At 36.8% G+C, this 14402-nt stretch overlaps 1 protein-coding gene across 3 annotated transcripts in view; it reads left to right on the top strand.

Moving 5' to 3' along the window:
* The window catches only part of DYNC1I2 (dynein cytoplasmic 1 intermediate chain 2), a 32090-nt gene extending 18374 nt beyond the window's left edge, over window positions 1-13716 (top strand). For 2 of the 3 annotated variants that reach the window (XM_026061383.1, XM_026061382.1), the window contains 11 exons: window positions 5566-5655; window positions 5921-6083; window positions 6177-6276; window positions 6809-6934; window positions 7915-8061; window positions 8367-8480; window positions 8850-8983; window positions 9995-10139; window positions 11009-11149; window positions 12120-12245; window positions 12999-13277. In XM_026061383.1, the coding sequence (XP_025917168.1) occupies window positions 5566-5655; window positions 5921-6083; window positions 6177-6276; window positions 6809-6934; window positions 7915-8061; window positions 8367-8480; window positions 8850-8983; window positions 9995-10139; window positions 11009-11149; window positions 12120-12245; window positions 12999-13112 (1400 nt within the window). In that variant the 3' untranslated portion in view covers window positions 13113-13277. Of the gene's footprint in view, window positions 1-5565; window positions 5656-5920; window positions 6084-6176; window positions 6277-6808; window positions 6935-7914; window positions 8062-8366; window positions 8481-8849; window positions 8984-9994; window positions 10140-11008; window positions 11150-12119; window positions 12246-12998 lie in introns of all 3 variants that reach the window. The other variant, XM_026061381.1, reaches the window with a different exon arrangement.
* Window positions 13717-14402: the final 686 nt, after the last annotated feature.

Below are 14402 nucleotides of genomic sequence, written 5' to 3'. Positions count from 1 at the left end.
TTGCTTTAGACATTTAGCATGCTAACAGTTCTCACAACTTCCATTATTTTATTTAAGTACTAATATGTTGCTTTATTATGACCTCAAAGTGTTTAAAAAACTGCTTGTCTTGGGGAGACTGATTCTTTTTATAACATCGTAGAAGAATAAAATCAGGATCTCTCCTAGAAATCAGTTTCATTTTGTAATTAGACTGCATCATCTTTAGAGCAATAAATATTTTGTCACAAGAAGTCATTCAGTGTTTTCTGAATAATACAGAAGATTAAATTTACCCAAATTGAAGTTAACAAACATGTTTCACAGTTCTTGTAGGAGGATGTCCAAATCCAAAGTAGACTTAGAACGTAGATATGTAACACTTGTTTTACAGACTCTTTGTATGATGGTTGCAACCCAAGGCTGCCTTTTCCTCAGGGTCCTGTGGATGCAAATAAGTGACTGAGGATATAGATGAAGAGAGAGACAGTAAGAAATGGCTTCAGTGGTGGAGGTCTTTCTTCTCTGAAAACTTCTTGCTTTGATGAAAATGCTCACGTGCATCTTAATGCAGTATTTCATTTTTTTCACATTTTTTGGTCTGTTTCCTCCAAATTTTTCAATAACCTCACTCTTTAAATCCTACTGTTTCTGTAGCAGCTGTATTTATTATGTAAAAGAAATGAAATGAAATGCTTCATTGTTCTGAGGAGTGTAGCAGAGACAATACTCTCATTTTTTCTCCTCCTCCTGTCATGTCCTGTTTTGTTTGTTGCTCTGTGATACAGCAGTGATGGCCAGCTTTTTGGTTTGGGGACCAAATACGTTTGTTTTGGCTTGATAAAAGTGTCGTGCCATAGTCAGTGCCATTCTCCCTTATTTCATAACTGGTAAGCCTAAAGGGCCCAGGTGTCTACACAATTGCTACCACTTTAATAATTTTTGCCACCATCGTGACATGAACATCGTGTGTTTAGGCCATTCCATTCCACAGCATTTTCATCCTGTCGTCCCCTTCTCTATTATCTAAATCCATTTCCCGCCTTCCACGATGCCGTGTGTAACACTGCTTTCTGCTTCATTCGTTGTCCAATTTTGGACATGCTTTTTAGTTAGTGTAATCAACTAGTTGTTAGGATTGTTATTTAGTATCTCTTTCACATGCTCTACTGACAGCAGATTGTCAGAACTACTCTATGAAAATATATTTGAAATTGTGTTCTCTTCATACTCTCATTTCTCTCTAGTAGGCAGCAGTAGTGGCAGTTTCAGCAGCAGAGAGATGTAATTCATGTGTGAGCTCTGGAATTTGTCTTGATATTCTGCGTGCTCCACATTGGCCGCCACTGATGCAAACTACTGTAATATTGGTGCCGAAGTTTTCTTTTTATCTACAGWTCTTGCTATAGTGCTTTCCGCTATACTGTCTGATCTCTTCCTTTGTGATTTGCTAACATATTTTTGAAATTTGCATAAGAAGAAATTAGTCACCAGTGCACCCGAAAAAGATGTGTTATGAGTCCTTAATGTGGTTAATCCAAAGATAGACATATAGGTGAGTACAGCTTGGCTTGAAGACTGCTGCAGTTAAGGCTTTTCCTGGGCTAACAAAGTAACTGTGTCTAGTGTTGCTGTACAATACAGTGCAAATGCAAATCACAGCTAATTGCAGACATTAGCTCCACTCTTTGAGATGTATTGTAAAGTCTCCAAGACACAGAATGAAAATATTAAACATTTTGTCTTTTTAACTCTGATTTGTAGAGTATAACAACTTGGTGTATAGGACTGGGCCTCTGGATGCTGGTAGAATGAATGTAGTGTTTTTATGTTACTTCTTTTTAAAATATTGTAATGGGGCCTTATATTCATGTATTTTCCTGTATTTTCCTGTACATGCTTTAAATGTACAGTGAAAAATAGATGGGAAAACTTGATATGAAAACACATTGAACTTAACAAAAGCCACCCATTTCACAGATGATTTAACTTTGATTAACCTACTCTGCAGCAACAGATTACTCAGACAACTGGAACTCCACTCTGTAGTGTTATTGCTAGGTGCAGCCTAATTTACAGCACTGCTTTTCTTTCCGTCTCGACAAAATACATCACAATTTTGATGTTAACTCAAAGTAACAATTCAATGGTTCATTAAACCTGTTTTTAGCATTCATTGACAAGAAATTTGTCACTTCTAAAGTAACTGCTATTTTTATGCCGTCTTTACTGCTCAGTTTATAAACTTAGATTCCCTGTTCCCAGTCAGAAAAAACATGGAGTTAACCACTTAGCATATTTTAATGAATATTTCCCATCTTCATGGCCGTATGGCTTTTCTAAGTCTTCGCAGCCTTTCTTTTAAATGAGCAATTGTATTTGGTATGCTGACAGTTGAAGCGGCATAAACACAGTAGATAAAGTCAATAATGAATAAGGAGGAGGCTGAAGTGAGACTGTGCCTTTGAGATTTCCAAGTTCATATAGCTGACTTGAAATAAATGCAGCACACCCCTACCTCATGTGGATTTTTGACTCTAGGTKTGAAACTTTTTCAGAAATAAAATGTCTGATCTTCCAGTGTTTGCTTGCTAGCATATTATTGCCAGCTCCCTGCAAGTACCACCACTTGAACTGTTATTAAATAAAGTCAAAATAAATGAGAAGAAAGAGAAGTAATTGAAATAAATTTCTGACCTCTGTGCTGTCCCATGGCTTCTTGCTGTCTTTTTAAATTGCAAAGTTCTCTGAGAAAGCGTTCTACTTATAGATCATGAAATCAAGAATGGGTGTGTTCCTGCCTCTTTTTATTTTTCCTTCAGATTCCTTAATGAGAAAGTTATTTTGCCTAYGACTTTTCTTACTTTAGAGAGAAGGTTTTAGATTTACATAGGTACAGATAAATTGCAGTGAGATGACATGTTCAATTTCATGTCTGATACTTTGAGGAAATTAAAATAAGTGCTGTATCCTGCATTTAAATGCAGTAATATCAGCTGGCTGTATGCAGTGAAAGTAGTATGAAGGAATTTAGATCTCTGTATAATATATGCCATTTATGTCTCAAACATTAAAAAGCCGGAGCAATCAACTATATGATCTTTTGAATAAAATATGTAGATTAGAAGGTCACTTAGCACTAAAGGGTTGACCATCTGCATTTGACAAGAATTTGACTCCTATCACTGAAAATGGTACTTAGAATCAGTGTAGTACAGCTAACTTGGGGGGGGGTGAAATTTCTAATCTGGGACATTCAAAGGTAGGACATTCAAAGGTAGGGCAATGTATCTGGGGTGACCCAAAACCAAATTTCTGTATTTGGGGCATCACTTGCATCTGCACGGTTGATTGGGTGGGAGAGAGATGGAGCAAGAGAGGAATTTTTATCCAAGCGGCTGTAGTGTGAATGTGTTGTCCTGTAATTTGTTGTTCTCAGAATCATGTCTGTTAACTCGTATTACTTTTTTTTACTTTTTTTTTTTTTTTAATTAACCAATGTTCACACCTATAGTGATTTGACATTAGGATTTCAGTTGCTTTAGAATGGCTGTGTACAAGTTACAGTTTTCAGGTTACTAGTCCGCTGTATATGTGAATCCATCTAAAAAGGAGCAGTGTCTTTCTGTTTCTCTGCATGATTATTTTGCCCAAAAAAGCTTTCTTTTTTTTTTATTTTTTTTTTTAAGTAGCACAAAAGCTGTAATTGGCATGCTTTGTAAGGAAGTGTCAATGTGCAAGAGAGTGGAGATCACTAAGAATTCTTTTACGCGTTCTTTCCCCTTTGCACCACCGCCTCCTCAGCAGGGTCACTGAGATCACTAGCTTTTCTTGAAATGGCCATTTTCACTGGCAGGTGCATTATACCCTGTATTTTCAGATTGTTTTTCCATTCTGAATGTTTGGCAGGTTGATTGCTCTGGCTGCATTGACGGAGAAAGGGCTGACAAATGCGGTTGGGCTGGCTGAAAAGACAGTGATTACTGTTTTCCTTTGTGGCTGATTGAGGCCCTTGAAAGGAAAGATTTTAACCTTCACCATTTGGTTCAAAAGTATGAGCATATATTGAAATCATTCATGCCATTTATCCTAGTTCTGTAAACTTGTCAGAACGTAAAAATCACTCAATTTCAAGTAATGTAGGATTGGCATACGTCATTATCATTTTGATTAAGTTGGAGTTTGTATTATTGTGTGCATTATACAGTGTCATTTAAAGCTTTCTTTCCTGCAGGTACAGTTATATTTTTATTGCCTATACTATGGAGTTAGAAAGATTTTCAGACCTCTTTAAACCTATCACTATGTGTGTGGTTTGGCAGCTGGTATGGCCTACAAGCTGTATTTTGTTTGCAGGGTAAAGGCTTGTCTGTAGACCTCCTGGAGTGCTGGTAATTGCACAGGCTTGCCATTGGGGAAAGACATGATTGGAGGCAGTCAGGCAGAAAAATGTTGTGCCATCCCATTGCCACCTTGGAGCAGAGAGACAGTCCTAGCAGTACCATCTGGTTGTTGCTGTCTAGTCAGCTGGCCTGACTGCTGGGACCATGGCTGGGCAGCTGGTTCCCATCCCCTGACCACCCTCTTTTTGTGTGCGTGTGTGTGTGTGCGTGCGCATGTGGATTTTTTGTTGTTGTTAGATAACTTTGAACATGGGTCAGGGAGATGGCTGCAGCAAACAAGTCTAGTCCCTGTTGAATGCTGTCTCGTTACTTGTGATGAGGCATGCAGCAGACTCCTGCTGCCATTCCCTTATAGACAGATGACATAGCTGTTTAACCAATAAAAATAGTCTTTTCAGAAGCTTATTCTAGAAAGTTGATGAAGAAAAGCCAGGAARCATATATTCCACAACACTAAGTAATTTAAAGTTATTTTCTGGTTTACAGTATTCAAAGAGTAAAATGTAGAAATGCAAAAAGTGCTGTAAACCTTGTCAGTATTCCTGAACATTAACATTTTATGTTATTCATTGCAATTAGGGAAAACACATTTTGCTGTAAAGTTCTCCTTGCCAAACATGATACAGATAATGAGACTTGCATTTAGAATGACAGAAAAAATGTAATTTCCCTGCTATTATCTTTAGCAAAATTTGCCTCAGAATAGCAACCTGAAAGCTAATGTAAGCCATCTTCATGCCATACGAAGACCCATTAGACTCTGATGGTTTCAGATCACAAGTAAGCAGCTGCTCTGTAGGCTATTTCAGACATTTGATTTTCTTTATTCTACAGCATTAATGTGTCAGTATGTTACACAGAACATGCATCCACTGCATGTTTTTTTGTGGAATCATTAATGCTTCTAAGAAAGGTTTCCACTTTGACTTCTTTACAGTTCCTTACATGCTTTATTTCAGTTTATACAGCTACATAATTTAGTGCAAGTACTAAATCCAGGTATAGTGTTCTGAAGATCTTTTGGTTCAAGATAATGTTATTCTTCCTGGGGGCTACGTTTCGCAAATACAGTCATTTTAAGTTAAATGATACTGGTTTGTATCAACTTATTTGAGATTCATATAAAATGTTACTGTTCCTCTTTTAAAAACTTTGACAGTCTGACTGTCCTGTTTCTCCTTAGACGAGGAAGATGAAGATGATGTGGTTGTACCAAAGCCATCAATTGAACCTGAGGAAGAAAAAACATTAAAAAAAGAGGAGGAGGAGGAAGGTACAGTTCACTTCAGGACATTCTTAGTGTGCTGTAAAGAAAGGCATCTAGCAATTTTTAGCTTCTTTTCTTTCCATTAAATTGACRTTAATTTGACTTACATTTTAATACTCAGTAAGCAAATATGAAGTGTAAAATGTGTTTAAAATGTATGGATGTTATGAAACAAATCTTCCAATGCAGTGATAAGTACTCTGTTTTTCTTTCTCAGAAACAATTTGTGAAAATATGTATTACAGAAAATCTATATGTAATTCTTTTCCAGCTGCCCCTCATGAACTTACGGAAGAGGAAAAACAACAAATTTTGCATTCTGAAGAATTTTTAAGTTTCTTCGACCACTCCACAAGGATTGTCGAAAGAGCCCTTTCTGAGCAGATTAACATTTTCTTTGACTATAGTGGAAGAGACTTAGAAGACAAAGAAGGGTAACATGGGAGCGTTGAATGCTTTACTGTGAACGTGCAAAACTTGTAACTGAAAAGTGATTTAAGAGTAATATTTTCTAATTACCTTTACAGAGAGATTCAAGCAGGAGCAAAACTGTCCTTAAATAGGCAGTTTTTTGATGAACGTTGGTCAAAGCATCGCGTTGTCAGTTGTTTGGACTGGTCATCTCAGGTAAAGAGCGTTTATGCTACATGAAGCAGTCATCTTTGTAAATTCTTCTTGTTCTGTGCAGGTGACTCTTCCATAGGTACTACTGATTGCTAAATGTGTTACGTAGAACAGTTCTTACAAGCTCCATAGGTTGTAAGTAGAACTGTTAATCCTTTGAGGAAAAGTAGCAAATCTCTGTAATATTCAGAAAAAGTCTTTGGCATATTTGTTTCTGTCTGTGGGTTACATTGTAGAGGTATTAGCTTTAGAATACAAAGCGCACTTAAAWGTAGTGGTGTTTACATTTAAAAACAAGTTATGATGACAGACAGAACAACATATTGGCACGTAAGTTAATGGTGCTTTACGAGCTAAGCTTTGTGACAAATACCATCTTAGCTGACATCACTTAGTTTCTCATTTGTAGGGATGATGCAAGTTTTCTTTCAAACCTATTTTGGCAACTTAAAAAAAAAAAAAAAAAAATCTAGGATTGTCTGGACCTTTAGCTGGTCATCTTACTTACTTTGAATCTTTTTCACTTATTTTACAGTACCCAGAATTACTTGTAGCCTCTTATAACAACAATGAAGATGCACCTCATGAGCCTGACGGGGTAGCCCTTGTATGGAACATGAAGTACAAGAAAACTACCCCAGAGTATGTCTTTCACTGCCAGGTATCATACATTTTTCGATCTCTGCAGGCAAAAGATTTTATGTTGATGAACTTTGACAAGTGCCTTCGTTATACTTTCAACATAATGATTTCTTTGGGCTGGCATTCACTTTAACAACATGTATTTGCAAACAGATGTTGATAGCTGGAGACTTCAATTTAGAAACATTCTTCTGTTCCTGAATTTCTGACATCATTCAGTATTCATTATTGTTTGAAAACTCATTTTCTTACTTTAAATTACTTTAAAAAACAGAAACCCTCCTGTATAATGGTTGAACCACAAAGAGGGTTTGGGTGTAAGGGGACTGAGGGGAACTGTATACTACTAGAAGTTAGTTTGCAGAGTAAAATGAAGATGGCCTGAGGATATGAAAACTRGGAACATATGCTTCACATGAAAAAGGTAGATGGAGGTTTCTTAATAGTTTTGTGAAGGATAGAAACATGCATATCTCTTCCATTACACCAAGCCTGGGTTAGAATTATGACTATTATAATTATGAAAATTATGRCTGAGAAATTGCACAGTTGAATCAAAATTAAATTAATCTGGTGTTGTCAGATTACTGTCAAAGCATAGATTTGAAAGATAAGTTTAATATGACAAAACAGATCCCTACGTTCTCTAAGTCATGACTGCAGAATGTAGCAAAACATTATTAAAATCTTGGGTATTGCTGGACCTTCCTGTGCTAATGCACTATGCTAGGAGGAATAAGTGTGTATAGATGTGTGTGTGTATACACACACTTCCTTATATATGTATGGAAGAAAAAAAGGAAACTTTATTTTATGAATACATGTTAAGCTAAGACTGTTGGGGTTYCACATCACAGGTTTGTGAATCCTTGTGTAATTGGACAGTGAAATACCATATTGAATAAATCTAGGCAGAAACTTATAACTGGTCAGGTTTTCTTTACTTTTAAACATAGCATTGCTGAATGATAAAGGGTTTTTTTTGTCTTTTCCCTTCAGTCAGCAGTGATGTCAGCTACATTTGCAAAATTTCATCCCAATCTGGTGGTTGGTGGCACGTACTCAGGCCAAATTGTGCTATGGGATAATCGCAGCAATAAGAGAACCCCAGTGCAGAGAACTCCACTTTCAGCTGCTGCTCACACGGTAGGGGGTGAAATATCTACCAGAACTGTTTTCCCTGTTGAGATGTATTTAACCTCTAAGAAACCCTGTCCAGTGCACTTGATTGATGATGCTTAAATGTTTATGTCCATATTTTTCCAATGCTATCACTGAGAAAACAGTTTTTGAATGAGACAAGCATCCGTTTTGTAGGGGAGTATTCTTCATACTGTACTGTGATTGATCTTACGTGCCTTATGAAAAGTTGTATATTTTATAGTATATTAACAATACCAGAATTTGTTACTTGGAAGTTCCCTTTTCTGAAAATATTTTATATTTCTTAGCACCCTGTGTACTGCGTAAATGTTGTTGGGACCCAGAATGCTCATAATCTGATTAGTATCTCAACTGATGGGAAGATATGTTCTTGGAGTCTGGACATGCTTTCCCAACCACAGGTATAACTTTGGATATATGTAGTATCTATTCCAGATAAATATTTTGTAAAACTTCATTAATCTAAGAAGCATTAATAAACATTTTCATAATACACAGAAGTATACTTACAGCAGCTTTACAAGCATTTGATAAAATATTTTTTTTCCTCCTGTGGAATCAATTATTCTCTGTAGATCCTTTTATATGTTTTTTTAATTTTGTTAAAATTGTATTCACCACTAAAGGAAGAAAGAACTTTCTTATTCCTGCCCAGTTCCATACAAGTAAGATATGAAAAATATCTACTGTGGAGAAATCTAAATGACTTTGTGTAAATGTTAATATCACCAACTTACTTTTTTTTTTAATTTGGACTATTATCACTACAGGATAGTATGGAGCTTGTTCACAAACAGTCCAAGGCTGTGGCGGTTACATGCATGTCCTTCCCTGTTGGAGATGTCAACAACTTTGTTGTTGGAAGCGAGGAAGGCTCAGTGTATACTGCGTGTCGCCATGGCAGGTGAATAAAAACCTTAATTTCTCTAAGGGAATAAAAGTAGTGAAAGGACGAGTCCCTGGATGCTTTACACTGCTAAATATATTTATAGTGCGTGATTAGTCCTTTGTCTTGAAGTAGTTGAAAATAACTGTGTGTGAATTCCAGTGCACACTTCTTCCTGAGTAAGAGCTTCGTTTAAATCAGAAAGAGTTAGAATATTAAATTGCTACTACGCTGTCTTCATTGGCTAGGAATTGTTTGCAGTGATGAGGGCAACCTTAGGTCACTTTGGTCTTATTCATTTGAATTGTAGCAGAACATTCCAAACTTTGTATCGGTTTTGTAGATAATTGTACAGTAACGTCACGCACAAAACTTAAATTGGCTAGCCTTTCTCCTGCTGTTCAATCTATTTTGAAATTGTCTGACTGTATCTTATCAATTGCTTTCTTAAATATAATTGAGAGTCCAGGTTTCATCTCAAATACACATCAACCTTGCTGCACAGCTCTTTGGTTCCAAAATAGCCAAAATTGTATCACTTTTGTGTAACATCCTTCTCATCTCTCCCCCCACTTCTTCCCCTTCCTTTTCATTGCTCCTGATAGGAGACTATTGGGGATATATTGTTACTGTTTTATGTCTGAACTTTGTCTCAACAAGGTACATGTAACTTCTGTTTAAAATTGGGGGAGTTTCCTGCTCATTTCTGAGGACTGGATTTTGTTCTTTGTATGAATTGAAGTTTTAGCTATGGCTTGAACAACTGTGTAGTTAAATGTGTGGACTGGTACCTGCTAAATGAGACTCTGCTCTCTGTGGTATATTTTGGCACTTTTAAGGATAACAGAAAAGAGATGTTGAAGTTAAGGTCCACATTCAAACCTTGTCTTCCACATGCCTGTTGTGATGAAGCCTTTTGCAATGGGATAACATCTGYACAAAGCAGCAAAATCTTCTTGTGATTATTTTTAAATAAACCAGATGTATGGTTTTCAGAGRAATTAACCTTAATTGTATATTCTGAAACAGCAAAGCTGGAATCAGTGAGATGTTTGAAGGACACCAGGGACCAATCACAGGTATCCACTGCCATGCAGCAGTTGGACCTGTAGACTTCTCACATCTTTTTGTCACCTCTTCTTTTGACTGGACAGTAAAGCTTTGGACAACTAAGGTAACTAAAATAGTTCAGTGGCTTTCCTCATAGTCCGTGACACAAGGTGGTGCTATAATGTAACTTCAGTAAACTGAAGTGAAGTTGCAGTTCTCTAGGTTCCTAGCACCAGCCTAGTTGATCCATAGCGTTTGTTTTAGTCTCCTACAAAGAGGAGACAGATGATGAACAAAACTGTAGCTACCAACGTAAAGAGGGCTTTGCTTTCAGGTTGCACATCACTTGTGTATTTCTGATCTGTTCTGTTCATCCTTCTACCCTTTGTTTTCAACTATTACAGTGTAAGCAAGTTTAAATCATGTTGTAAAATCGGTCAAATATCTTTCAGAGGTATTGAGCAGTGCCAGTTACCTTAGAATATGCATAAAGCAAATGTTTGGCTACAATTTTGTGGAGGACTAGGGGACAGCCACMAAAACTCATGTCAATTAAACTCCATGTAGGGGCCTGCTATTAAAATATATATCATTCTCATTGCCAGCGTTGCCACTTTCTCTGTCATTTTGCTGTCCTGAGGAATGCAAAGCAGAGGAAGCAGAGTGAGAATCTCCCAGTAACAGTGTGAAGCACTGTCATTGACTTAGCACTGGCTTGATATCTGAGATTTCTAATGCGTTAAGTTTACAGTCTGTTATGATATTGGCTTCCTAATGATTGTTTTATAGTAGCAGGCAACAAAAAGGCTATATGCTTATGAAAGCGTGTTACAGTTATTTTTTGGCTGCTTTTTGCAGAGGCATTTTTTAAAGTAAGTTAAAATGTGTATCACCTTTAGCTATTGCAGCTAACACTGTTGAGAAGTTCTGCGTTTTGCCTTGTTTGCTAGTTTTAGAATTTGAAGTGCAGAGTATTATGTCCACTTTTTTCAGAATAATAAGCCTCTCTACTCATTTGAAGACAATTCAGACTATGTTTATGATGTTATGTGGTCTCCGACTCACCCTGCCTTGTTTGCGTGTGTGGATGGGATGGGCAGACTTGACCTGTGGAATCTCAACAACGATACTGAGGTGAGGCAGTCAGGTTCATGGCCATGGGTGGTTGGAACAGTGTGTGCTCAATCTGAAGGCAGCGTTGAGGTTTTACCATAGCATTTTGGTGGAGTTCTTTTGTGAGGAGGGGATTGTTTGTTTGTAGRTTTGGTTGTTTTTAATATTCTGTAGCTCCAGTAGGTTCTATTCCAGTAAAATAATAAATGATATTCTTTGATTAGTAATTCAGATTGCTTCTCATAATGAATATCAGTGTTAGTTAAATTGTTGTCTTACCTGTAACGAGTACAAAACCTGTCAGTGTAACACTGATGCGTATTGTGAAAGTGTTTTTAGACCTCCGCCAGTATGGCCTTGGCAGCCTGCAGCTTGACATTATGAACAAACCCGTTTCCCATGCACCACTGTTGTTCTTATTTGCTATAGTAATACTGTGGCAAAATTGTAAATTATTTTTAAACTTAAAAGGCTTAAGGTTTGGGTTTTCTTTTCTTGGGTTTACATTTACCCAGAGTATAAACCTTTACCCAGGCTTAAACTGGTAGGTGAGAGGAGTCTCCAGTCTCTACTTCTTTAAAAAACAAACAAACAAACAAAAAACCCTTGCCCCACCAAAACAGCTGATTTCATCCCTGCCCTCTGTCATCATCTTTGTTGATGACCCCAGGGCTCCCCCTGTGTCGTGTCTGTCACGTGGCCAAAAGCCATGTGTATGTGCTTTCTGTCTCGTGACAGGAGCTTTTGACAGCAGATATCGGTACTTGGCTAAGGGACAGAGGATGTGTTGTTTTGGTCGTATCACTGGTGGTGGCTCTTGGCCATTGAGAACCTTTGTACGATCTGCTTATCCTGCCTGAACTGAAATGTTGGGCACTTCTTTCTGATATAATACTGAGGGACTAGGTAGGTTTTGCAATCTATAGCCATGAAATCCTCATGCAGTTTTAGCAATGCGTTTTAAACAGGAATGTGTTTTAAATGAATGCAGGTGCCAACTGCAAGCATTTCTGTGGAGGGCAATCCTGCTTTGAACCGTGTGAGATGGACACATTCTGGGAGAGAGATTGCTGTCGGTGATTCAGAGGGACAAATAGTTATATACGACGTGGGAGAGGTATGTATACCATATATTGTGCAAAGTACATTACAGAACACTTCAGTTTATTTGCCTTTTACTCTTATCTTGCAACTTATTTTTAACTGTATTTTTCCCCCTAGGAATAAAGCTGTAGTTTTCTTTAAGGATTAATTTTAATTTCAAATTAACCTTTCCTTTTTGTTTCAATTTCAAGTATTTTATTTAACCTAACTCTTTGGTGTTTGGTACRGCAGCCATGTAGTCAAGAAGTTTTAAAAAAAAAAAAACAAAAAACTAAGGCTGGTGAAATAAGATGAAACAATCAAAGATTTTTGTTTGTAGAGATTTTGTCATCTTTGTAACTGTGGCACATGTGAATTATGGCCATAGTAGGAGAAATGTTGAACAAAAAATTTGTGAAATGAAGCAGTCTTGGCTTAGTTCCTGCTGGGAAGCTGGTGCTATTGTTAAAACAACAGTATGTGAAGGATTGGTTGGATGGGGACATTTCATTATTATTTCATTACCATTTGGAGACAATCTCTCAGATTAGAAGTGTATCAATGAGCTTGTGATAATATCATTTCCATGCTTAAATACAGGACTTTCTAATTCTGTCTCTTTATTAGTTAGAGCTTTTGACCTTTAGACTATTTTAAAAGGTATATTAAATAAAGCTAAGCTGTTTTATGAGAGCCTCTTCTGAGCATTACTTATGATTTTTGCTGCTCAAAATGAGTTGAGTTTGTATTTATCAGCAGGCATAAATAACATTATCTTTGTCAACAGCAAATTGCCGTTCCTCGCAGCGATGAGTGGACTCGATTTGGTCGAACACTGGCAGAAATAAATGCCAACAGAGCTGATGCTGAAGAGGAAGCTGCAACCCGCATACCGGCGTAAATATTAAAAAATAGGTAGCAGTGGTAGATTTGAGAATGATTTGATAATGATTTGATTCAGGTCTTCAAAGTGTAAGCATGTATCAGTTTAAATAATAGCTTGAGGGAAGAATATATGGATTAAACTATGGACTTTGATAATATATTAAGATCACTGAAAATCAAATCTTGCATTGTCACTTTTTATATGTAAATTACAAGCACATTCTTGGATTTGTGTAACTTTTAATACAGTTGACTTTGACTTTGCAAGGAACTTATTTTGCTGAAACACTAACCTGGTGTAAATTTGCTGTTAGACTTCTGAAATTTCCACTTTATAACAGTGTATCTATTTCTGAAAAGTAGACAATGTTTCTAAACCAAACTTTCTGTATTTCACTGACTAACCTTCATTAGGTAGTTAATCTCTGAAGGGTCCTATAAATTGAGCTATTCAAACCGCCCATGGAAGTGCATGCATATGTTCCAAGTAAGTTTCACTGTTTATATATAGATAAGCCTCAGACTCTGGTAGTGGGTAATATATGTGAATAAAACTTGTCTGTAGTTACAAACTTATTTGATAATTGGAACTGAATTAATGCAATACATATTTAATACTACGTCTCTCTTTTTTCTTTTTTCTTTTTCTTTTTTTTAACTGGTGCGTTAAAAGGTGAGACTGATTTATAAATAAATATTATGTGAGCACATGTCAGCTGCCCTGACCYCGATCTGTCTCCCTTCAGTAGTTTCAGAGTAGAAAGTTGCTGGGGGCTGCTGCTTTCATTTTACAAAACAAATCACAGGGTTGATTTCCACCCCCAACCTCCACTTCCTACCCTAGCAATCAGTCAAAAGGAAAAAGGCTACTGTTGTCAGATTTTTCTTTTCCAGAGCATAAGAGCTAGATTTTGACTTAATTGCTATAGTGTGATTATTTGCATTTTTGTAACTACAGACTTGCTACTAAGGTTGGGGGGGGGGTTGAACTTTTTTATTGAAACAAAACCTTTCTGCAGTTTGAAACAATGTCTGAAATTTCTGGTACAGGTTGAATTTTTTGAGTAAATCTCTTCTAGGACATTAGAAATTTTCCATCAAACTTGAATGAAAAGTCCCTTAAAGTCAGGTTCAACTAAAAAGCCTTATTCTTATTATTTTAATAAATATTCTGACTTGTACTGATTATGCAGTAAACCAGTACTGAAGACTGACCACTTAGGACTCTAGGCCAAAAGTACTCAAGTTTAGTTTCTCTTATTATCTGCTATATTTTGCCAAAAGAGACATTTTATACACTTAAAAG

Source organism: Apteryx rowi, unplaced genomic scaffold (genome assembly GCF_003343035.1).
Source record: "Apteryx rowi isolate R43461 unplaced genomic scaffold, aptRow1 scaffold_180, whole genome shotgun sequence".
NCBI lineage: Eukaryota > Metazoa > Chordata > Aves > Apterygiformes > Apterygidae > Apteryx > Apteryx rowi.
Note: the sequence above shows the minus strand (reverse complement) of the source record. Positions and strands in the feature narration are given on the sequence as shown.